The sequence below is a fragment of the Quercus robur genome, chromosome 10 (assembly GCF_932294415.1).
Source record: "Quercus robur chromosome 10, dhQueRobu3.1, whole genome shotgun sequence".
Lineage (NCBI taxonomy): Eukaryota > Viridiplantae > Streptophyta > Magnoliopsida > Fagales > Fagaceae > Quercus > Quercus robur.
In genome coordinates this window covers 52,415,490-52,442,513 of record NC_065543.1, presented here as the reverse complement: position 1 = coordinate 52,442,513, position 27,024 = coordinate 52,415,490, and the positions used below count along the sequence as shown (strand labels likewise).

The window sequence follows — 27,024 nt, the reverse complement described above, 5'->3', positions numbered from 1 at the left end:
ACTCTCCCTCTCACTCACGGACCACTGCTCTCTCTCTCTCTCTCTCTCTCTCTCACACACTCTTTGCTATCTTTCTCTCTTTCTCTCACGGCTTGAACCTCCATGGACAAACTCAAGCTATGCTACTCCTTCCTCAAACCACCGTTCACCATCTTTGGAGTTCATCATTGTGCATCACTGGCTTTATCTCTCTCTCCTATTTTTTTTTTTTTCTCCAAGGCCAAAATCACAGTCTTAGTCCATCGTTGTTGACCACCACCACTAGGAACGGTGTCGAATCTTGGTTTCTCCACTGTTGATTTCGAGTTTGAGAAAGAAACTGAGGTTTGTTATGGGTTTGTTTTATGGTGGGTTTGCTATGAAATTTCTTTGTATTTTTGGGTCTTAACTTTGTGGGTTTGGCCGGTGATTGGTGAGTTCAGTGGTGCAAGTGGGTTTGGCCAATGATTGATTGGTTCAGTGTGTGAGTGGGTTTCACCAGTGGGGTTGGTTGTGCAAATGGGTTTGGTGGTTGAAGAGTTAGGCTTTGGCAGTGCCAATAGGTTTCGCCTATGATTGGTGGTGATATTTGGTGGTGGCTGATGGGGTTGGTTGTTTGCTTCTAACTAGGTTTGTGTTTGTTGCTTTTGTGTTTGGTTGACAAGGAAGATCTGTTGCTTGGTTTGTGTTTGTGTTTTTGTTCTTGCTGGAAATCAGTTTGTGTTTGTGTTTTTGTGTTTGGTTGACAAGAAAGGGCAAGAAAATGCTAGAAAATCTAAGCATGTGTTCTTATGTGGATCTATAGTTTAATTTTCTGTTCTTATTTTCTGAGTTTGTGATTTTTGGATTTTAAATTTGGATTTGTGTTCTCGTTGTCCTTGTTCAAGACACACTTAGATCTCAATTAATGTGATTTTTGGTTTTTATTTCTGTTTTTAATTTTTTTTATTTAGTTAAAATTAATAAATTAATTTTTTTAATTTAGATACTGACGTGGCATTTCTTAAAGCCAAAATAAAATTTATTATTATTATTTTAATAGTTCCATCTGCCACGTAGGACTTTGCCATTAGAGCACTGACGGAAAGGACTAAAATGAAAGGCGTTTTTCTAAATAGGGACTAAAAGCGGTGAAAAAAAAAAAAAAAAGATAGAGACCAAAGTGGGAATTGCGTGAAAATGTAGAGACGAAAATGTGGTTTTCGCCTAAAATGTAATAACAAAGAGATAGGATAAACACTAATTCTTAGGAAGAAAAGAAAACTTACAGTAAGTTAAAAGGATAACACAAATAACCTTTGATGTTTTAAGAATAGTAGGATTACAGCTTCCTTTTGAAATTGGGTAGAGACTCGTGCTGATAATGTATTGTGAAATAACAAAAATAGATAAAACAAAGTAAGAAGAAAATAAGAAATATATATTGATAAACTCTTGGATTCAAGTGGTCATCCACAATCCTTTTGATATCTCTTAGATGTGTACAATAACAGTAAAGCAATCCTACATATATATAAGACTTTAGAATGTTTGTAGTGTTCATGGGATAAAGTTGCAATAATGAGTACAATTATGAATATATATCTCCCCTATAGATTTTACACATTTTAGACTTTACACATCTCAGATAACCCTTTTATTGCCTAGACTTTACACATCTCAGATAACCCTTTTATTGCCTAGACTTTACACATTCCAATCAGGCTTTATTTCTAACACACACACACACACACACACACACACACACATATATATATATATATATATACATACATAAAAGCAAATTGTGTACCTAGTTGTAATTGAATTCGTATTCCTTGATGATTCGGATTTCTAAGTGGCCTTTAATACATGATAAGCCATGTAAATAAATAAATAAAATCTATCTTTATCTACATTGAATTAAGGAGACATTAAGTCATCCAATTATTATGAAAAAATAAAAAAAAACAAAAAAAAACCACGCAACACTGAGGAGAATTTTCAACCAAATCACCATTAACGGGTTAGAAAATTCTCAATTCTAACTTTTCAAAAACGACAGGTTGGTTGAAAATTTGAATACTTTTAACTCAGTAAATTGGACAGATTAGGCATGTTAATTTTAATAAAGTGTTGTATATTTATACTAAATTTTTGAAAATTCTTATACCATTTACTTATAAATTTAATAAGTTGTATTTTTAAAAATCCTATAAACCTTTTGTATGAAATCACAGATACAGTTTTTTTAATTAAATTACAAAATTAGGGTCCAATTAACGAGTATTAAGGAAGACTTATAACTTAATTCTCTCAAAAATAACATTCATACACAATTGACCTTTCAAAGTAATAATTATGTTATACTTAGGCCGTATTTAGTAGTTAAGCTTGAATACACTTTTGAGCATTTTAAACAACATTACACATATTATGTTATGCTTAGACCCTATTTAGTAGCTAAGTTTGAACACACTTTTGAGCATTTTAAACAATATTACACATATTAGCATATACTTTTTCATCTATACGTATATCAAAAACACCCAAACAACGTTAATCAAACTCCGGTACCAAACAACTTTTTGTCCTATGTTTTGAGTTAAATCTAACGGAATTTAAGGTTGGGTCAAAAAAAATAAAAATAATTTAAAATAAATAAACAAATAAATAAAATGTGGTTTCAAAAAAAAAAAAAACAAATAAATGAAATGTGAGAAGTCCTTCAACTCACTCGGCGACTCAGAGTCGCCACCCATAGGACTGGGTCGACAACCACCTGGTCGATCTGGAGATGAAGCTCCAGATGGTCTCGGAGGAGATCGCCGCCTCGCTCGAGGAGCAGAGCGCCTCCGCTCTCCTCAGCGTGCCGCCTGCCAACCGCGACGTAGTCCGATTGCGCAACGACGCCACGCCACTTCGCTCCGCTCCGTCGCCGCCGGAATCCTTCAGAAGCTCAAGAAGTTGCATTTCTTGAATTTTTGTTTATTATATATACACACGAATGAATATATATGCATGACTATTTTATTCATTGTTCATTGGATTTTGTAGTGCCAGTCGCAATTGTTTGATTTTTGTTGTGGTATTGTTTGGTTACTGAGAATATGTTGCAAATCTTAGGAGAATTAGAGAATGCATTGTTATATTTGCGTTGCTTGGTGGATCGGACTGTATCATTGTTCAATTTGTGCCAATTACAGTTATAAATCAAAAAAAATTTATATTTTTGTCGCGGTATTGTTTGGTTACTGAGAAATGTGGCAATAAAAGTTTTGCATTATTAGATCTACGCTGTTAATGGTTGAGACTCTCAGTAACTTGAGAGTGTATAATTTTTCACTGAATTGTGCCAATTACGACGACTTTTTAAAATGTTATTGTGGTGGTAATGTTTAGTCACTGAGGAAATGTGCCAAATATACGGAGACTAAAGTTTGCATTTGTAATACCTCGATTTGATTTTATGATCATCACCGTCATTGCCATTATTAATATAGAGTTGAGGTACTATATGTGTGTGCATAGTAAGATGGGAGTAGACAATTTTGTGGTATTACAAAATAGGTGAGAAGATTAAAGTTTTAGTGCATACAATTTAGTACAGTAGTTAAAAAAATAAATAAATAAAAGAGAAATATATTTTGTGGGCCTCTTGGAGACTAATGAGATCAGTTTAAGTGGGTTGTAATCTACAGCCCACTACCCCACTAAGCCCACATCTTTGATGCGTCAAATAAAAGGTAGATGAAGAGATAAATTAGGGTTTTTTCATAGAAAGGGATTCTTCACTAAGGAGGCTAGGAGGTGTATTCTTTTCTTGGAGTTAATTAAAGAGGCAACCAAAGAATTCTAGATATGATTTCTCATTTGTTAGAATCAAAGAATTAAAAAGTTAGAACCTTATCATGGACTTGGTAGTGATGGGTAGATTGTTTAAAAGGGAATTGTTTACACTAGAATTATTCTTAATTCGTGTAGATAATTCGTGTAGATGATTTTACGTTCTTCATTGGGTTATATGCGTATTAATTCCTAGATTGCAAATCCTAATTCAAGGAAAACATGGCTTTTACGTTTCCTGGTGGTTATATAGATTATATTTGCTTAATGTTTTTTTTACTTTGGGATTATAAAGCCACAGATTAAGAAACTCAGTTGATTTATATAGCTTTACATCTTCATTGGTTTATATATATATATATATATATATATATATATATATATATATATATTTGGATCTAATAGAGTATTTCAGGGCAGCCTAGAGTATTAATTGTGGTTATAGAAATTTGTTTGAACTCTAGGAGTATAGATTAGTTTGGGGGAAATATTGTTGCGGTGAGACTTTGATAAGGAATATTAAATTGCTTAATTCAATGGTATATACGAAAGTAGTTTTCAGACCTGATTTTTGAAGGACAGTAGGAAAGAAAAGGGTTGTAAGGATTAGATTCCATGCTTACTGATTACAACATTCTTTTGTTTAGAGCCTACAGAAGACTAAAGTGTTTAACTGTGTTCAGAAGTATTAGCAAGAGAGGTAAGTAATTATGCATAATATGCACAAGTTTTGTTCTTTAGGCTCTTAGAAGTCAAAAGTTTTCAAAAGTCATGTTCTTAAGCTTACTTTTTCAAAAGTTTATCAAAAACCATTTTTACATCATTGAAAGAGAAATTTCGACTTTTAAATGATGTTTTAAAGAAAAACTTTGAATTTTAAATAAAGTCTTGAACATCTGAATTTCATCTAAAAGATGATTTCTAAACTAAACTATTTTCATAAAAGAATTGAGTTTCAATGTAAGTTTTCTAAAAAGGTTCTTGTTCTTTAAACTTGGTAAAACCAAATGATTACATAGACATATTCTTATTTTCCAAATGGTATTTAAGATGTTTCTTTTAGCAAATTGGGTTTTCAGACTTATTCGAGAATTGTAAAAATATTTATATAAACTCTTCGGTTCTTATCCATTCCCTAAGAGAGTCAAACATCCTTTGATTTATATTTCAATTTAATATTGAGATATTCGATATGCCTTTATTGTTGGAATAATTGCTACTATTAAGAAAATTATTCTATTTCGTATAGATTTTGTTTTGTGATATGTGACTCAAATAAATGTTTTTAGAATTGATCAGATATATGTGTAAATCCACTCATAGGATTGTATGTGAGAATATGTGTTGATCCCTCACCAGTAGGGGTTAGATGTTGGTATCCGCTCACAGGATTGTACGTGAGAATGTGATGTGTATATGTGACATTATGCTCTGATCAATTATATGTATGTGTTTTCTAATGATTTTAAGATGTGATTATATATATGTATTAAGTGATTCATTATGTGTTTTGAAATAATTATTTTGATATTATTGAATGAGTTTGTGAAAAATCAAAATACTCGTGCTTTGCTTGACTCTATTCCGTTGTGTATTCTGTATAATTACTTACTAGATGTGTGGCTCACCTCATCAATTACTGTTTTCAAATTAAAGTGTAGTTGGAAATATAAAACCTTTGGATCGCTTTGTAATGTGTAAGGTAGAGCGTGGAAATTGTAGGCAACTCCAGTATTACTTGAAGACTTACAGAATTTTAGATACCTTTATTTTGTAATTGACGTTTTATATAGTGGAGATTATTTCCAATTTGTGGAGTTTAGATTTTTGTAAGAGGTCTTTTTTTTTTAAGAGTATTGTTCCTTTGGAGTTTTAATTTATTTTTGGATTAGTTATGTTTATTGAGCTATATGAGTTCAGCAAGTTAGTCATGCATCTAAATTCACGTTCCATGGATTTGGGTCATGACAGCATTATTAGATTTGCAATGTTCAGTGGATTAGAGTGTATAATTGGTCACCGAATTATGCCAATTAGAACTTCTTGTGTATATTTTATCAGGTATTGTTTGGTTATTGGGGAAATGTGGCAAATTTAAGGAGATTAGAGCTTCGGTAGATGAGTGTATCATTGCTCTTTGAATTTATTCGCTAAATTTTGCCTATACAACCATTTGATCTCATTTCTTCTTAACAAATCTAAAGGTGGGTGTTATAGATTTGTTAGAATGCTGTTAGTTTAGTTTGACCGATGAGGAAATGTGACCAAAAGGAAGGCATTGAGGCACTCGGGTTTTTATTATTTGGGAGTTGAGAATATGCATGTGCTATGTATTGTAATTGGGGCTCAGTTTAGGCAACCTTCTAATTATAGGAAAACTCAAGGAAAATGAACATGGGATTAGAAATTAGAAATTGAAATATCTCATTTCTAGATCTTTATGAAATTGAAGCCATCTTGGCATTTAATTTCTGGACATACCAAAAAACGTTAATTGAGTTCTTCAACATAGCAATATCATGAGAAGGGCAAGTGACAGCTTGCAGAATCTCTAAATTCTTAAGAGGAGATTGTGAATAATATCATCATCAAGTTTTTGGGTTCTTTGCCTGTCTTTGAGTAGTTTCATCATAGCACAGGGATACAACATGCGCTTAACAGTGACTTTCTCTTGTATAATATATTTATTTTGGCTTGAGTTTGTTTTTGTAATTTTTTTTCTACATTTATTTACATTGTGCTACTGATCCTTTCTGGTGGATAGCATCTGCCAGCAAGGTATCAAATTTACCCAAATTTAGATGGATATTACATGCCAAGATGCTCTCTCTCTCTCTCTTACAACCATTTTGTTGTCATCTTCAGGCAGAGGGAAGCTTGGCAGAATCTATAGCTGCCCTTGCTAAAGTTGATTCTGTCAAACAGAGAATGGAAGCCGCGTATGAGACTTTGCAGGTAGAATAATCCTGGTTTCTTGTATGTGGTAGTCATAGGAGTTGATAAAGTGTAGCAAACGAAGATTGTTTGTTTAATTAGGTATGCTTATTTGCATGTAAGAACAGAATGCTGCTGGGTTAACTCAACTAAGTTCTACTGTGGAAGATGTTTTTGCCAGTGGTGATCTTCCTCGGGCTGCAGAAACCTTGGCTAATATGAGGCATTGCTTGTCTGCTGTTGGGGAAGTAACACTTTTTTCTTAGTGTTACATCAAGTAGTGGGTTTGATATTCATGAAGTTTCACCATTTGACTTTTTCTCCTTCAACTCCTTCATTTTAGGTCGCTGAATTTGCTAATGTTAGGAAGCAACTTGAGGTCTTAGAAGATAGATTAGATTCAATGGTACAGCCTCGTATAACAGATGCTGTATCCAACTGCAAGGTCAGATCTTCCTGCAGAACCTTGTCTTGTCATTTGTAGTTATCTTTTTCTCAACTCCTTGTCTTACACATGATAGATTATTTTGTGTTTCCACTTATTATTATTATGCAGGTTGACTTTGCGCAAGATTTGCGTGGAATCCTCATTCGAATTGGAAGATTCAAGTCTTTAGAGCTACATTATTCAAAAGTTCACTTAAAGTCCATAAAGCAGCTCTGGGAAGATTTTGACTCAAGACAGCGAACTAGTAAGCTTTCTAGTGAGAGGAATGAAGTGGAAAGGCTATCAAGTAGTAACGAGTTTCAATCAAGTTCACCTTCAATTTCTTTCTCCAGTTGGTTGCCAAGTTTCTATGACGAGTTGCTACTTTATCTTAAGCAAGAATGGAAGTGGTACAGTTCATTCTTCTTTAGAAGCCTAAATATTTAGTCTCATTTTGTGAAGAGTTGTTTGTTCAAAAGTATAGAAATAGACTGATTATTTCTTTACAAATTTCATGATAACATCACATTAAAATTGGTTGCCATTAACAGCTGAAGCTAGTTATTTTTGTGAGGAAAAGGATTGCATCCATTTTTCTTTTAAATGAACATGGTCTATTTCATGATCATGTTTTAGTTTTTAAAAATCTAAAGGTGAACATAGTGTCAGGTCATTTAAAGTTAGTTATCATTCCTTATTTGGTGGGCCCAATCTTAAATAATGTGGCACCTTGTACTCTTAGATTTCTTCTCAATATGTCATTATGAGAGGATCTGATTCTCTTCACAATTTTCAATAGAAAGTGTGTTCGCTTTTGATCGACACTTGCTTTATGTGAGAAAGTTCGCCGTAGTCCTATTTAGTGGTAGTTTGAACTTCTAATCTTCCACCCTCTCATATGGTGTTTGTTGCATGGTTCAATTGGGCTTAGGCAGAAGACCCTATTTTGGTCCTCGGAAGAAACATAATTTTTTTTAAGAGAAGAAACATAATCTTAGCTACCCCAAATCTGTTAATAATCATATTTTTGGGTTTCAGATAGATTAATGGTATAGTCTCTTGTTGTTGGTTTGAATACCATCTAAAAAATATGGTGATAGTAAAAACAATTATTTATAAGTTTTAAATTTGAGAATATCTATTAAAAAAATTCCAAATTTAAAGCAATCAAATGAGAACCACCAACAAGGCATTATGAGGTCGTGGATTACATGCTCCTAATAATTAACAAAACACAAGGGAATGGTATGGAACTCAATTGTTGGTAGTCCCAGACAACAACCCATCAGAATTTTAGTCAAAGATATAAGGACATAATTTCCTTCCATCCACTTAAAAAGACAATTCACGTGTATTTATAGTCACATGACCAACTTAATGAACATGTAATTTGTTCAAGTGTTTTAATGCATGTGATTTAATACACAAGAATGGAGGCTCAAACCCAATTTGGAGGAATTCTCAAGTTAAAGTTGAGTTTTTCCTTTTCGTATCAAGATGTCCATTGAATTTGACCATTAAACTCCTACAGCTAGACAAGCCCACTTTTTTAGGTTTCTATCAATTTGGAACCTTGGACAAAAAAAATGGCTGACTTTCATTTTCATGATATGTGTTACCTCATGAGGATACGTATTGTCTTTTATAATGATTATGAGCTAGGGTGTAGAATTGGTAAGGGAGAGAACTATGTTTGATGCAAATTTCTGTTGAAATTACGTTGTCTAGTTTGGTAGTCTCTAATGCATGCCTTGATTACTACTTAGCCTTAGAATGCAGATTATTAATTTCGAGCGAAACTCAAGAACTAATTTTGCAACACATGCCACTCTTATTCATTTGCAGATTAGAGTGTGCTAACCTCATAACCTTCTCAAAGGAATATAATTTGTACTGATCATGAAATTCATAAGATAATTAGAAAGTCAAACTAAATTGTTTGAGGAGTAATTGCTAATCATACATTTTTAGGTTGCTGCTAAATCAAAAGTGTGTGCTTTATTCCACAACCAATGAAAGCATAATAAAACTTGTTAAGAGATAATCCTCAAGAATAATCTATCAATGCAACTGACATCCTCAAGTGCATCAACATCCTCAAATGTACCAAACCAAGCCTATATGGAGGTCTGTGAGTGTTGGAAGTTCCACAATGACCATGAACATAAATAATTGTTTATGAACTAGTTCAAAACTTTGGCAAATCAATCCTTGCAAACTTAACAATGCAACTGAGATCCTCAGGTGCATCAACATCCAGCACGGGCACATTAAGAATTTTGTGTTGGGCTATTACTATTATCTAGACACAAAAATTATGATGACTTTTAGTACTAGAAAAAAATAAATAAATAAATAAATAAATAATGGATACAACGAAAACATTCAAATATGCATACTGTTAACATTGACATCCAATTGTTTATAAAAAGCTTTGGAAGCAGGGCAGCCCTCGCAAATAATGGGCCAAGAATGCAAATGAAGCCCACACACCATAATAAACACTAAAAAACAACACAGAAATTTATATCTCAATGTTTCACTAAAACTGTGTCCAACCCAATCCCATAAAAAATAATAATAATAATAAAAAAGAGAAACTTTTAATACACACTATATAATAAAGTTCCTGGGCGTTACTTCCTCATTTCTTGGAAGGTCACACTTCCTTTCTAGTTTCTACTTAGCTTCCTCTAAACCCAAAAACCAATTTTCTCTCTATTCTGAGTTCTGACTATTTCCAAATAAGACTAAACCGCGAGGATTGCATCAACAATGGTAGCGAGGACCGGGTCGATCGGCCCTCCCCACGGCTCATTTCTCTTTCTATTTCTCTCTTCCAAACCTTCCTTTCTCTTTCAATTTCTCTCTTCGACTCAAACCCCAAAATCATGTCTACGACCTCCATGACTGGCATCAACATTGCTCAGCACATCGTGCAGAATTTGAACACACCAGTGAAGGCCGATGAAGACAACGAGGACAATTTGATCGATCCAAAGGCTGTGGTTGAGCTCAGAGAAATCGAGACTAGAATGGTTCGCCAAGTGTATAGAGAAAGTAGTGTGTCACTAGTAGCAGGGTCATTTTTTCCATCAGCCAAGTCGGAAGCTGGCAGTGGCAGTTGGGATTGGGATGAAACAAATCCAGACTCCCCTCTTAACATTTCATCACTCTTCCCATCCAACAAGTCTGAGACTGAGAGCAGTCCAGAATTCTCTCGTTCTAATTCTGATTCCATAATGTCAATCTTCTTACCAGCCACATCTCCAATAGACAGTCCTGAAAACTATGAAATAATAGTTCGAAGTCGTTCCATACCCTCATATTCCATAATGTCAATCTTCCCACCCGCCATGTCTGAAACAGACAGCCCCGATAATTATGAAATAATATTTCGAAATCCTTCCATACCCTCATATTATCACTTCTTCCCACCAGACATGTCAGACACTGACAGTTATGGATCATCAACTCCTAATCATCAGCTTTCCATACCCTCATATTATCACTACTTTCCACCCAACAGGTCGGACACTGACAGTTATGGATCATCAACTCCTAATCATCAGCTTTCCATACCATCATTATATTTCCCACCCAATGATTCAGAGACTGACAATAGTAGTTCACTAGTTAATGGAATTTCTTTGGATGAGCGTGTCGTGATCTTAGAGATTAAGAAGTTGAGTGTCAAAGAGGTGCAAAAAATCAAGTGGAATTTACTGGACAAGAAGATGGAGAAATGGATTCAAGCTGTGAAGATTTTGGTTAGGTTGATTCTCAGCGGCGAGAAGAGTCTGTCTGATCAGATTTTCAGTGGCACTGATGAAACTAAAGAGATTCGCTTCAATGAAACCGTGAAAGGTTGTGTGATGCGGCTATTGGATTTTGGTAAAGCCGTCGCGAGTGGGAGAAGATTGCCTGAGAACCTCTTTAGGATACTTGAAATGTATGATGTGATGGCCAAGGCATTGGCGCAATTGGAGGGGTTGATTACTGACGATGTCATGATCAATGAGGCCAGAGAGGTGCTCGCGGAGCTTGGTGAGGCAGCCAGCTGGACATTTTCGGAGCTTGAGAACGCAATGCAGAATGAGTCCTCGGTGAAAGGTATGCAAAGCGGTGGGATTCAACCACTAACACAGTACGTAATGAATTATGTGCAATTGATTCTGGATTATAGTGATTCTACGAACTTGTTGGAAATTGGTGAAGATGATGATAGTGATGATCACTTGAAATTGACTCCGGTGGCTAGGTGAGCGTTGGTGCTAATAACATCTTTACTGTCTAATCTTGAGGAGAAATCAAAGGTCTATAAGGATCGTGCATTGCAGTATATCTTTCTGATGAATAATATTCTGTATATAGTAAAGGAGGTGAAGGGTTCGGATGATCTTATGAGTCTATTTGGTGATGATTGGGTTTGTGAGCGTTTTGGGCAGATAAGGCAATACGTGATGAATTATCTAAGGGCATCGTGGACCTACCTATTGTATTGTTTGAAGAATGAAGGGATTGGGAACTCGAGTTATCCCTCGAGGGTGGTTTTAAACGAGAGATTTAAGAATTTCAATTTGTGTTTTGAGGAAACCTACAAGGTTCAAACTGCATGGATGGTACCTGATGATCAACTCTGAGAAGAGCTTTGGATATCTATATCGGAAAAGGTAATCCCAGCTTACCGATCATTTATGGGAAGGTTTCAGAATCATGCTGGGAAATACATAAAGTACACAGCAGAAGATTTAGAGAGTTATTTGTTGGATTTGTTTGAGGGATCACCACGAGTACTGCAGAAAAAGTACATAGGATAAAGGAGGACTCTTGCTTTAATGAAGGACTAGTTGGAAAGGAGTGTGCCTCTTAAATGTAGCTTGATTGTATGATGTCCATTTTTGTTGTTGTTAATGTTATAAACATGGGGTTATAATATGTGCTATAGATTTTAGTTTTTGTAGGTAAATCACCATTTTCTACGAAGTAACTTTGAGTCCATATATACTTAGTTGGACACCCTATGGGCTACTTGATTGTATACTAGCTAGTAGCTATTCTAGCATGTTTATATTTTTATATCAATTTTGTTCTTGCAATTCTATTGCTGAGTGTATCTGCTAGTGTTTTCTTCCAAAGGTGCATGTTTTCATCCACAACCAACCGATGCATCATGAAACTTTTTAGAGGTCATCCTCAAGAATAATCTTAGTTAATTTCTCTCTGTCCCCCTAAATGATAGGTTCACATTTAATCCCCACAAAATACATCATGCTGTCAACAAAAAATTCTGTAATCAAGCAATGTCCAAATAGTGAATTTCTCCCATCATGAGCTTGTGAATTTTCTGTTTAATTTTGAATTGGCAAAAATTGTTAATGGCATATCACAATCAATCAGGAGGTTGATTTCTTTATAATAGTGTAGTGGGGCCTTGAAGTTGGCCCCATAGTTTTGGGGGGCAGAGCACAATTAACCAAAAATATTAGATACATAAATATATCAACTATGTATTGAATGCTTAGTTAATTATTGGGATTATCCTATTGATGACAACCTTGAAAGCATTGAGTAATAACCTTTTTAGTATATATAGAAAATGTGCATAGAATATTGAGATTAAAATGTACAAATGCTGATGAAGAACACTCAGCATGAAGCTCATGGATACAGCAAAAAAATAAATAAGTTATCTCAGTCACATTGGAGGAAAAAAGTCTACATACATAAAAAAAAAAAAAAAAAAAAAAAAAAAAAAAAAAAAAAAAAAAAAAAAAAAAAAAAAAAACTTGACAATATTTTTCACATCAATTGAGTACCTATCATTTACAATCTGTCATATTATTTAGTATGTGTAAAATGTGATTTCACAAAAATTTAGTACTGTAGAATGTAGATTACCTCTTCTTCTTCAATGTAATTGAATGGGACATCTGGCGTATGGTTTGAGCCAGGTGATAATAATCAAAATGCACAATAATTTCTTATTATTTCCAACAATATGAGATATTTGAACATTGATACTAATTAACAATTTATTGAATATGATATTAAATGAGTGCTGAAGCAAGAAGGCTAGAATAAGAGTTGGATGATTTGTGAATTGTGTAAGGTAGCACTGACAAGATGTGAGGGATTAGATTAGGAGGGTTTTGTCACGTGCAACAAAAGTTAATGATTGCATCGATATGGAAGTTATCTGACACAAGTTAAGGGCTCTCCCTGAATGAAAGGAAGGCCATCAGGTTAAGTTTGTTGTGGGTAAATGTATCCATCTTATTCTAGTGTAATAGATTTCCAACAGAAATAGATGCAAAGGTTTGTCCATCTGTCTAAAATTTTCAAAGTTGCTGCTCAACACCAATTGCTCATGTTAAAACTTTTTTCTAGTTATTGTGTTGAGATTATGAGCTTTAAACGCCTCAGGTGCAGAATCAGTCTTGGATTTTGTGGAAGAATAATTTATCTTAAGATTTTGCACTTCTTAAGGCATACTTAGTAAGCTTATTTAAGGCTCAAAAGTACTAATAAGAGGAGCATGAAGCCCTTTTGCATGTTGAGAAGATTTCTCAAGGGGTGTTGATGAATAGGGAAGCTCATAGGACTAACTACATAATTTTATGTGGGTGAGCAGTGTGCCACTATGATTACGTCAATAGGAGATGATTTTTTAGGGATATGGTAATAGAAATTTTAATCTTGTCAGAATTGGACCTCATCTGCAACAAGAATTTTTTGGAAGGGTTTATGTTTGGGGCTGCATGTGTCGGTCCCAAATATGGAAGGCATTCTCGTCAGAGTGGTGATCACAGGCATTAAGTCTTACGTCTGCAGAGATATAATTGTGTCCAAACTTGTATTTATAGGCAATTATGCATCCCTTGGAAGTGGGTTATCTGTTAGTGAACAAATATGTCTTATCCTAGAATTAAAACCTTACTCAAAAGCTACCTCTCTTTACCGAAACAATACCACACCTATGAAGCAACTCCATATACCTAGTGGGTGTCATTACATGCATGAGGATGCACCGTATTATGTTGTGATCACCCATCATGACCATACATCGACATGTACCATTGGGTTGCCTTTGAATTTGTTGATTGAGATCAAACTGGCTTTTGAAGTTGCTTTCTATGGCGTTTGGATGGCACTGGTGATTATGAAAAGGTGGTATTAATTGGTTGCTCCTGCTTGGTGGTGCAAGTAGTGAACTATGTGTGTGTGTTTTTTCTCCAATCTCCTCTAGCTTAAAAAGAATCTCATCTTGCAAGATCATTGTGAAACTCATGGATCTTATCTGAGGGATTGGACTTAAATGACAGTAATTGTAACTTATTTCGGTATCTTATGATCTTATCTATACATTTTTCTTTACTAGCCAATAGCTATATGGTAGCCTCCTTATTGCATTTGGTATTCCATCTTATCAATTCTACTCGACACAAAACTTATGATGTGCCTTTAGTACAATAAACAAAAAAAGTTACAAAATAATGGATACAACGAAAACAATACAATGATGCATATTATATTTGAAAAGTTACATGACTTACTTTTACTACCCAAAAAAAAAAAAAAAAAGGTTAAATGACTTACATCATGTGCAAATGCATCCATACTAGCAGGGCTTCCCTTACAAATAATGAGCCAAAAATTTAAATGAAGCCCATACACCATAAAAAATAAAAAATAAAATAAAATAACCACTAAGAAAGACCACAGAAATTTCTATCTCAATTTTTGACTAAAACTGTGCCCAACCCAATCCCATTAAAAATATATAATAATAATAATAATAATAAAGAAATCCTTTTAATACACACTATATAAGAAAGTTGCTGGGCATTACTTCCTTATTTCCTCGAAGGTCACACTTCCTTTCTACTAAGCTTCCTCAAAACCCAAATCACCTAATTTTCTCTCTATTCGGACTTCTGACCATTTCCAAATAAGACTAAAACTATTACTATATTATATAAAATTATCACTATGATGACCGCGAGGACTAGCATCAACAGTGGTGGCGTCGGTCCTCCCCACGGCTCATTCCTCTCTCTATTTCTTTCTTCCAAACCCTCCTTTCTCTTTCAATTTCTCTCTTTGACTCAAACCCCAAAATTATGACTACGACCAACATGACTGGCAAGTCTGGCATCAACACTGTTCAGCACATCGTGCAGAATTTGAACACGCCAGTGAGGGCCGATGAAGGCAACGAGGACAATTTGATCGATCCAAAGGCTGTGGTTGAGCTCAGAGAAATCGAGACTAGAATGGTTCGCCAAGTGTATAGAGAAAGAAGTGTGTCACTTGTAGCAGGGTCATTTTTTACATCAGCCAAGTCGGAAGCTGGCAGTGGCAGTTGGGAATGGAATGAAACAAATCCAGATTCCCCTCTTAACATTTCATCACTCTTCCCATCCAACAAGTCTGAGACTGATGATAGTAGTCCAGAATTCTCTCATTCTAATTCCGATTCCATAATGTCAATCTTCTTACCAGCCACATCTCCAATAGACAGTCCTGAAAACTATGAAATAATAGTTCGAAGTTGTTCCATACCCTCATATTCCATAATGTCAATCTTCCCACCCGCCATGTCTGAAACAGACAGCCCCGATAATTATGAAATAATATTTCGAAATCCTTCCATACCCTCATATTATCACTTCTTCCCACCAGACATGTCGGACACTGACAGTTATGGATCATCAACTCCTAATCATCAGCTTTCCATACCCTCATATTATCACTGCTTTCCACCCGACAGGTCGGACACTGACAGTTATGGATCATCACCTCCTATGCAGTTTTCCATACCATCGTTACATTTCCCACCCAACAAGTCAGAGACTATTAATAGTAGTTTAGTAATTAATGGAATTTCTTTGGAGGAGCGGATCTTAGGAGGGATCGAGAAGATGGATAAATGTATTCAAGCTATCGATATTCTCCAAAGCAATCGCGTCGTTGATCTGATGTTCATACGCACTGATGATGAAGAAGAGATTGGCTTCAACAGAACCTTGTTGAATTTCAGTCGAGCCGTTGCGCTTAGACGAGGAAGATCGCCTGAGAATCTCTTTATGATACTAGACGCGTATGATGAGATGGCCGAGGCGATGAAGCTATTGGCCCACGATCCTAAGTCCAATCAGGCAAGAGCGATGCTCACCGAGAGAGAGACACTTATCGATCTTGAGAACAAGAAGCAGAATGCGATGCAGAGTGGTGACATTCACCCACTGACGCAGACCATGATGAATTGTGTGAAATTGATTGTGGATTATAGTGATACTCAGAACTTGTTGGAAATTGGTGAAGATGATGCTCAATTAGATGCTTTACGAAATCATGATAGCAATAGCTTGAAAATGAATCCGCTAGCTAGCCAATTGTTGGTGTTAATAAACTTTTTGGAGTCCAATCTCGAGAAGGAATCGAAGCTCTATGGGGATGGTGTATTGCAGTATATTTTTCTGATGAATAATATTCTGTATATGAATCAGAAGATGAAAGATTGGGATCTTGGTGGGCTATTAGGTGATAATTGGGTTCGTAAGCAACATGTGCAGATAGCGCAATATGCTATGAGTTATCTTAGGGCTTCATGGACCAAGGTGTTGGCTTATTTGAACGATGAAGGCATTGGTGTTAGCTTGAGTAATGCCACGAGGGTAGCTTTGAAGGAGAGATTTAAGAATTTCAATGCATGTTTTGAGGAAATCTATAGGGTTCAAACTGCTTGGAAGGTCCCCGATGCTCAACTCCGGGAAGAACTTAGGATACTTATATCACCAAAGGTGATCCTGGCTTACCGCTCATTTGTGGGAAGGTTTGGGAAACGTGTAGAGAGTGGATGGTTCGCTGGGAAATACATAAAGTACACAGCAGATGATTTAGAGAATTATTTGTTCAATTTGTTTGAGGGAGTACCGCGAGTACTGGAAAAGTACATGGGATAAAGGGGGACTCTCATGAAGGGCTAGTTGGAAAAGACTCTGCCTGTTTAATGTAGCTTAATTATATGATGTTGATTTTTGTTGTTTTTAATGTTATAAACTTGGGTTTTTATGAATGTTAATTATCTTTCATGCTGTATACTGTAATAATTTATGTACATGTACGTGCTATAGATTTTGGCGTTTGTAATTGAATCACCAATAATATTGCTCTGAAATATCTGTGTCCACACTTTATTAGGCGCCCGTGGGCTACTTGATTGTATACTTGCTGTTCTGGCATGTTTGTGTTTTCATATCAGTTTTGTAATTGCAGTTCCATTGTTGAGTATATGTGTTGGTTAAAAAACCAGTCATTATTGTGTAAAGTGGGATTTCACAAATATTTAGTACTGTAGATTAGCTATTCTTCTTCTGTTTAATTGAATAGGATATCTAGTGTATGATTGGAGCCAGGTTATATTAATCAAAATGCGCATTGATTCCATATATTCTTTCAGAAATATGAGATATTTGAACATTGATAGTAATTAACAATTTATCAAATATGATATTAAATGGATGAATTGATGAGCGAGCGCTGAAGCAAGAAGGATACAATCAGAGTTGGATCATTTGTGAATTGTGCAGGTCATTGTTTTTCAATAATAATAAACATCATGTTTAATTTTCTCTCTCTTAAACGAGCACACTGTACCAGTTAAGACAAATGTATCCATCTTCTAGTGTTATAGATTTCCAACAGAAACATATACAAAGCTTTGTCCATCCATCTAGAATTTTCAAAGTTGCCATTCAACACGAATTGCTCATGTTAAAACTTGTTACTAGTTATTGTGTTGAGATTATGAGCTTTGGATGCCTCAGATGCAGAACTAGTCTTGGAGTTTGTGGAAGAATCGTTTGTCTTATTAAATTTATGCACTTATTAAGGCAGAATTATTAAGTTATTATCAAGAGATCATCCTCAATAATAATCTTAAGAGTAATATCCACTTTACCACCTGAATTATGGCTTTAAATTTAATCCAACACTAAACTATAAAACTAAGCAATGAGTAACTAATTGATCGATGATAGGCAAAATACTCCATATTGTTAACAATTTCTGTCAAACGAAAAATTTTGAAATCACGCAATGTCCAAATGGTGAATTATGATCTTATGAATTTTCTATTAAAATTTTGGATTGGAAAAAAAATTGTTTCATGGCACAAAGAATTTTGCATATTATCAGTATGAGGAAATTGATTGCTCAATTTTATAGTCTGGTGGGGAGGTTGAAGTTAACCCCATAGTTTAACTATGGGAGCAAAGCACAATTAACTCATAATCTTAAATACATAAATATATGAACCAAGTGATTGAATGCTTGGTTTATCATTGGGATCAGGCTATTGATGATAACCATCAAAGCACAGTGGAATAATCTTTTTAATATAAAACATATCCGTTGTCTAACAGAGTATTGAGATTAAATGGACAAATGTAGATGAAGAAGGGATCTCTTTATTAGATTGTAACACTGGGGGAAAATATACCGAAAAGTTAACTCAGTCACACTAAGGTAAAATTAATCACAAGTGCTTGCCTATGTTACAATCACCGTAATCAACCCATCTCCAAGAAACCAAAGGACAAGGAGAGGTCATTACAAGAAAACAAAACTAGCAACAACAAAAAAATGTCAATCGATGTTATTCCTGATGTTAAACCCTGCTGTTTTGGGGCAGTGGCAGAACACCATCAAAGAAATCGCCAAAGTAGCCATGGGGCTCATGTACTAGCTTTGAGATAATGTCTCTCAGTGTGATAACTCCCTCTAGATTCCCATCATTATTGACAACATATATCCGGTGAATCTTCTCAGAATCAAGAAGCTGAATCAATTCTTTCATTGTGTGGTCCCTTTTGCACGTGATCATGCCAGTCACTAATGGGCAGTTCTCATGATTTTTCTCTAAGTAGCTTCTAACGGCTGTCAGGTAGTTCTTAGCCGTGATAGATCTGTTATACATGTCAAATGAGTGCCACAAGAGTCTTATTGATTTAACACTGTATGGACCATAGAACTAAGAGCCTAAATTTTTTTGATGAAATTGCATACTTTCCTAGCCTAATTTTTTTTTTATCAACAACTTCGTATTAATGTTGATTTAAACATGGACTTACAATGAGAACAAGATTTATGATGCACAAAATATAGTCAAATTTATAAGCCAGTCATGTACGCAAACAAATGAACTAAATCATGCCGCATATATCAAAGGATCATGGAGGTTGGCTAGTTTTGAGGGTTCCACAAGGACCATGAATATGACTGAGTTTTATTGTTTATGAGCTCCTTCAAAACTTTGGCAATCAATTTTGTTGTAATGTCATTAATTCTAGGGATTGCAAGAGGGCAGGTAGAGTTATCCAAGTAATCCATCTTACTGCCATCACTAATTATTTCCTTTAGAACTTCAAGGATCAAACATAAGACATAACAGTAACAAAAGATACACAATTTTGGAAATTAGCTCAGCTACAAACCTATAATCATGGTAGATTTCTGGAGCAGTTAGCAAGAACTGAACATCTCTTAAGCTTATATTACCCACTGCCCTGCTACTCCCCTTTTCAATAACAGGAATCCCTCCAATCCACCTTTTCCTCATCAACTTAAATGCCTGGAGCACCGGTTCATCCTCATGGACCTACATTAAAAATTAATCTTATAAGAGAATTTATTAAGATGCGAACATGCGTCTAGGCTAATCTTCATCCCAATAACTATCAAGTTTCCTGCCCATGAATATCTCTAATAGCTCAAATATCATTGATAAAACATAAAAGACATTTTCTTAGCAAATGACGGCAAGCAATCAAACCCTTTTTCACCACGGAGCTTTTTGGTAGACCAAGTCAGGATAAAAATAAAATTGAAAATCCTCACAATTTATTTATTTTGTGACAAGTGCAGGTTATGGGACAAGAATGCATATTGAGCTAACACACCATCCCAAGAATGTATATAGAGCTAACACACCATAATAAACACTAACAAAGCACACAGCAATTTCTATTTAATCTAGTTAAATTGATCTGTTTTTAAAATCCACACAATATATATAGCTTAAAGGTTAAATGTATCAACAAAAATACCTTAAAATAAATGCAACTTCCAATTCCAAATATAGATGTATGTTTTAAGATTGATCTCTTAATGCATAAAAACTTTGTATAATTATGGCTTTACAAGCAAAGGTTAAACATTATGGTGAGAATGAACATAACAAACTTAGTATCACAAACATAAACTGAGAAGAGAAATACACCTTGATAATACTATTTGGTGTCATCACTGGAAGTCTGAGCTCAGATAATCTCTTGGTTCCCCAATTTTCAAACCATTGAAGTGCAGCACATTCTGCTAGCATATGAATGACAGCAGATTGTATGATGATGTTTTCAATTTTACCTTCACCCAAATCAACCACAGGAACACTTTTCATTTTATACTTTGAAAGCAGCAAGAGCATAGTAAGAAATGAGTTGGATGTTTGCAAAGCAAGAAATGGGGCCCAGCAAAATGACCCAGAGATGTCTCGAACCTGTATGCTAAATAGTTAATAAGCATTCTAGGATTTTATGCACAAGAAACAAAAAAGGAAAAACAAGTTGGGATGGCCAAAGCTAGTGTGTGTGAGTAGTGAGGTGTAATATTTTTCTTGAGTTTGGGTGTGTGTGTGTGTGCGCGTTTCACCTCTACTTACAAAAGAAATAAAAAATCTAAATATGTAGAACTGCTCCTACTGTGCGAATAGTGAGGTATAATTTTTTGTTGAGTTGTGCGTGTACACGCTCATGTTCTTCAATCTCCTCTAACACAAAAAAAAAAAAAAAAATAAATAAAAATAAATAAATAAATAAATAAAATAAAATAAAATAAAATTCCCCTTTTAAGATAATTGTGAAGAGTGTGGTTAGTTTAAGTCTAAAGACCCATCACTTCTGTGAGTGTAATGAGATTGGCTTGACACAAACACTACATGGTGCTAAAATGGTCATGCGTCGGTCTAGCACTGGACGGAAGCATTGCCTGTGTGTAACATATCAGTAAAAAGTTATGTACGCAATACACACGCATACAAAACGGTCTGATTTAGATTATAATTTTGAAGCTTGGGATAACCATCTAATCAACTACAAAGCAATCAACAAAGAGGAGGTAATTCAATCCTTTATTTTATGTAAAATTCAACAAGTCAATGTGGGAGATTCTGCCGTGTGTTAACAAAGATTGAGTTCTGAATGAATCGTACATTCTCTGCCATTTAAATTATGAAACCTATTAGGTGTCCCAACAGAAGCTGCTCCTAGCATACTTTAGCAATGAGTTGTATGTATCAATTGTTTCATCTGATCCAGTAGCAAGGTCCTTTTTGCTAGTTTGGGCTGGAAATTATGACAAATACGTGGGATTTTTGCCGTATACTAGTCATTCATGGATTTTTATTGTTCTATCATTATCAGTTGAAGGAAGGTACTGTAGGAATCACAAGCCACATTTCTACCTTTATTTAAATGCCAATTTTGTTCAAGTTATTTTGAGTAACTTGTAAATGTAGTTCAACAACTTGAAAGTAAAGTCGCAAAGCACCAAGTGAAAGATAGACGGGTTCTGTCTTGTAACTACTGATCCCCCACATGCTTTTAGACAATTGTGACCCAAAAAGTGCCATGCCTGTTCCTGAAACTCTTGGATCTATATGATTCTTATGTGAGGGATTGGACATTAATGTCAGTTGTACTTTGTAACTTAATTCGACATTTCATCCATTCATAATCTTTCGTAGCCATTAGCTATATTGCAAGGCCCATATGACTTGATCAGTTGATCCAAGACGGCCTCCTTGCTACGTTTGGTATTCCATTACTGCATGTACAGGTTTTAGTCTTCCAATTGTGAGACTATATCCATTAGCAATTATCAGTCTCATGGACCACTCATACCACTCATATGAGGAGGTATATATATATATATGATGCATAGGATGCATAAGTCCTCCTTATCACATCTTATGGGGTATACCTTCATGTGAGAAGCAAGACTCATCTATATATATATATATATATATAAAACCGAAAACTTTGTTGGCACCACAATTTTCCACGTTAGCACAATATTTAAAAAATAAAAAATAAAAAAAAATTATAACTCCTCAAAACCCTAGCAACCTTACCTCTCTTTCAAGTTAAGAAATATAAAGCCATGATTTCTACAAACTCTCTCTCTCTCTAGACGCAGGAAGCCTTAAAGCATTCAAGATCTACAAAACCCTAGCAACCTTACCCCTCTCTCAAGTTAAGAAATATAAAACCACGGTTTCTGCAAACTCTCTCTCTCCAGACGTAGGAAGCCCTAAAACATTCAATATCTACAATGCACGGTATAGATTTTAGCTTATAAAGTTCAGATTTTGTAAGGTTAGTTTTGTTTATATATTAATTAATACATAGTACTTTGTTCACCATTGAATACTCATATAATCAATTTCCAATTTAGTGTTCAAGAATTAAACCAAAATTATAACTGCGCTATCATAAAATATTATAATTAGTATGAATTTTATGGAGCTGCGGTGTTCAAGAATTAAACCAAAATTCTTTTAAATTATCTATAATATTTTGTCTTCCGAAAATTTTATCTCTTTGATTTTAGTATATTGTGTTTCTTAAGCTATAAAGAAATTTTCTTTGGTTTCTGCAAACTCTCTCTCTCCAGATGTAGGAAGCCCTAAACGCACGGTATAACATTCAAGATCTACAACTCACGGTATAGATTTTAGCTTATAAAGTTCATTTTTTGTAAGGTTAGTTTGTTTATATATTTTGATAGAGAAACATGTTCAATGTGATACGGCTTAATAATCGCATTAATAGCCAATAGTTAATATATACCATTTGCAAATTCAATTCATGGAGTTGTAATTTTCATTAAATCGTTCTATGGCTTGAAGCACTTGCATTTTATCAAATTAGACATGTCTTTAAAGTCCTTTTATTTCTTTAGGGAAAAAAAAAGAAAAAAAAAAAAAGCAGAGGATATGTTAAAACTTGGCATCATCAACTTATAAGAGAGGATATGTTCTTAGATGGTAGGAATAGGAAAAAATAGTTACACATTTGTTACGCCTGACTACCAAAAATTGCTCATAAAGATGTATGCACATGATTTACTTCCCTTTGCTTTTAGTGAAAGATTAAATGCACGCCAATGTTGAGATCAACCACTCTAAAAAAAATAGTCTGTGCAATCATAAAATATTATTATTAGTATGAATTTTATGGAGTTGCGGTGTTCAGGAATTAAACCAAAATTCTTTTAAATTATCTATAATATTTTGTCCCCTGAAAATTTTCTCTCTTTAATTTTATTATATTGTGTTTCTTAAGCTATAGAGAGATTTTCTTCTTTATTTTAAATTTTATAGGATGTAAAGAGATCTTTGATTTCGTGAAATAATTTATACTCTCTCCTTCTTTGATTTGATTTACTTACTATCTTTGGCACTTGCCACCGGCAATTACTCAGGGCCACTCTTATGGACTAAATCAACTTATTCTCCAGTCACCATCATTGATAAATGAGAAATCAAATCAAGGTTATAGTTTTTCTATTTGGTTGCTAGGGTTTTTGTTCATGAAATTGCTATTTTCTATTTAAAAATTGCACCTGTAGATCAATATTTATATTTCTTAACTTGGCATTTTGCACCTATGGCTAAAATTTGTGTGGATCTTTGGAAGTTCAAAAATCTTTTCTCCATTCACCATGGTTTTTTATTGAGTAATTTCTTTCTCTCCTACTTCTCTTGACGAGTTTTGTTTTTGACTAGAAGAAAGCTTTTTTGTTTTGAAGGTCATGCGACACCTGTCTCATTTTATTTGTCCTCACCACCAAAAAAAAAAAAAAACATCTAGGTAAGGCAAATAATCTATTTTAAAGTTTGAATGGAAATTACCAAGTACAAGAGGTAAATCTTTAAGGGATGAGCTTAATTGTTTCTTATTTTCAATAATAAATCATTTTATTGCAATACCGGGTTTGAGAAATCCAATATGTTCATATCTATATAGAATAGAGAATAGTAGAAGCCAATTTTATTACAACTATTTAAATTGAGTTGACTTAATTCTGTACAATTACAAAGTATAGCATGAAAGATAATGGAATTAGTTGTTGTAATTTTTATTTTATTTCCATATTTTGAATTTCCTCTATATTATTATTACAATTGAGCAAAGATTGAGAAAGTAACATTACTACTCTAATTTGAAGTTTAATGTCCTTCTCAAGTCATGGTCATTATTTATATATTTGTAGTTTATATTTCTAACCGTTGATGAGAAATTAAGGTTTAGTTGCGCAATATGTGTAAATTCCTCAGAAAGCTACTTTAAATAGTAAGTCAATGTGTATCTTACATTTGGATATTAGTTAGAATTGTCTTCAAATGATTGTACCAATAAAGGTGAATGTGTATAAATTTTGTTTGACTATCCCGTGCATCGCACGGGTTAGCGACTAGTATATCCAATACATGAGGTATTTTTCCCTCTCGTACATTGTTTGTCAAATCATACAATTGGAATTCGGGCTAAAAATCCTATTTTGGTCCTAAAAAAAAACATAATCTTTTAGTTATCCCAAATCAACTTATGATCAAATTTATGGGTTTCAATTAAATTGATGGATAAAATCTCTTGTGTGCGGTTTGAAACCCACTTTTATATTTTATATTCACCTTTAAGACCAAAAACAAACAAAATAATTTATCTTTGACTATTCAACACTACTCATTCCTATCAAGGAAGTCAATACTGTACTAGTACCAATTGTACCAGACATTAAACCAGTATTGGTACTCTTATAAAATGTACCCGATGAAATACCAGGTTGTACATACAGTAATAGGATGTTTCCGGTGTTTTGGCTAGTACAATAAAAAAAAATTGTAAAAAAAAAGTGTTATTTAAGCTAATATATTTTATTAAAATACTTAAGTTATATTTAGGGTAGTCATAAAAAAAAGTTATATTTAGGCTCATAAATATGTGGATTTTAAATTTCTATGTTGATAAACATAAAAATTAATAATTTCATACTTACATAAATAATACAAATATATATATATATATATATATATATATATAAATGTATAGAATTATATAAATAGTGGAAATTCTAAAAATATACATTGGTATCGAAATATTTTATTCCCTTGGCCAAACCCAAATGACCTACGGTACGAAATTGACTTTCTTTCTTCCTATAAAGATTGAGATTATCATGCAATTACCACCCATGTGAGTTATAAAGTTGATAAGATAAAAAAGTTTAAAAGGCTAAAACATTTTACCCAATTAACTTTTACATCTCAAGTGGGGGTGATAATTATATGGTGCAAAAACCCTAGTAACTGCATTAGGAAAAAAAAAAAAACTTTTTTTTTTTTTTTTTTGTATTATCCCAGAGAAAACACTACATTAATGCATATTATATGCATCATGCATGCAAGCATCGATACTATAACATTAACATCCAATGCAAATTAAAATATGCAGATTGATAGTTTACCGATTGGGCCAATTAATCAATTCTCTCTCTCTCTCTCTCTCTCTTTATATATATATATATATATATATATATATATATATATATATATATATATCTTATGCAAGAGCACATGAGAATCTATCATGTGGCGCATTCCTTGAGATTTTATTTAATTAGTCTTCTACCTCAACAAATGTTGAATTTATATTAAAGTATTAGCTTTTGGATTAGCCAATGGAATAATGCATATATTAATTAATCATAGTTGTGCATTAGTTATGCATATTAGAGGGATTATATGATTATTTTTATAAATTTTATATAATGAATTATTTTTATTTGTGATTACTAATAGGATAAACACTTTTATTTTATTATATTAATTATGTTAAGTGGTGCATTAATTATTTAATTATAATGAAATTCTACTGTCATTTTTCTAAGATTTGTATGAGAAACAATTAATCTGAAATATGATATTCTTACTCAAATTTAATTACTTTTGCAACAATTGAAATAAGTCCATAAAAAAATAGTATTAACACACAATCAAGAATGTAAAGAAAATAATTGAAGGATATTCGCATTTTGATTTTATCAAAACAACATTTGCATTCTTTTTTTCTTTTTTTGAGAAGTATATTTGCATTCTTAGTATGAATGAAACTTGCCTATCTATATCAGCCACCATATCATATGATTTTCAAATCTATAAATACATATAGTATGAACATATCACTACGGCACCCTATTTGTCTTTTTATTTTGTCTATAAGATAGATTACAAAATATTATAATTTTTTGAAAGGAAAATTGTTGAAATGTTGCAGGAAACTAGTAACAAGATTCACGCACATTATCCAAGAAATTGGTAATTTTGATTTCATAAGCAAAGGTCGAGCAATAATTTGAAGTCTCTTGATAAGTGATTCAACTAAACCATTTTGAGTATATGTATGGGCAGCAGGATGTTCAACATCAATTTCAATTGACATGCAATAGTCATCAAAAGATTGAGATGTGAATTTACCAGCATTATCTAAACGAATTTTCCTAATTGGATAATCAGGAAACTGTGCTCGCAACCTAATTATTTGAGTAAAAAGCCTAGCAAATGCAACATTTCTAGTAGAAAGTAAACATACATGTGACCATCTGGTTGATGCATCAATTAAAACCATAAAAATACTTGAATGGACCACAAGGTGGGTGTATTGGTCCACATATATCACCCTAAATTCTTTCTAAAAAAGATGGACATTCAACAAAAATCTTTGAATGTGATGGTT

At 33.8% G+C, this 27,024-nt stretch overlaps 2 protein-coding genes and 1 long non-coding RNA gene across 3 annotated transcripts in view; 2 read left to right on the top strand and 1 right to left on the bottom strand.

Annotated features, from left to right (window-relative positions):
* The first annotated feature begins 6,648 nt into the window (after window positions 1–6,648).
* Window positions 6,649–7,998, top strand: LOC126703318 (uncharacterized). Its single transcript, XR_007648012.1, has 3 exons — window positions 6,649–6,759; window positions 6,867–7,183; window positions 7,295–7,998. It is a non-coding gene; the product is annotated as an uncharacterized LOC126703318 (long non-coding RNA).
* A 1,958-nt stretch (window positions 7,999–9,956) lies between these two features.
* The window catches only part of LOC126703311 (exocyst complex component EXO70B1-like), a 36,213-nt gene continuing 19,145 nt past the window's right edge, over window positions 9,957–27,024 (top strand). The window contains exons 1-2 of the mRNA XM_050402278.1: window positions 9,957–10,610; window positions 15,939–16,711. Of these exons, the coding sequence (XP_050258235.1) occupies window positions 10,057–10,610; window positions 15,939–16,711 (1,327 nt within the window). The 5' untranslated portion in view covers window positions 9,957–10,056. The remainder of the gene's footprint in view (window positions 10,611–15,938; window positions 16,712–27,024) is intronic.
* LOC126703317 (SNF1-related protein kinase regulatory subunit gamma-1-like) lies at window positions 18,620–20,723 on the bottom strand. The gene is made up of 3 exons (XM_050402282.1): window positions 20,451–20,723; window positions 19,666–19,829; window positions 18,620–19,137 (listed from the first exon to the last, which is right to left on the bottom strand). Exons 1-3 carry the CDS (start codon window positions 20,652–20,654, stop codon window positions 18,840–18,842), a joined length of 666 nt encoding a protein of 221 aa, XP_050258239.1. The 5' UTR covers window positions 20,655–20,723; the 3' UTR covers window positions 18,620–18,839.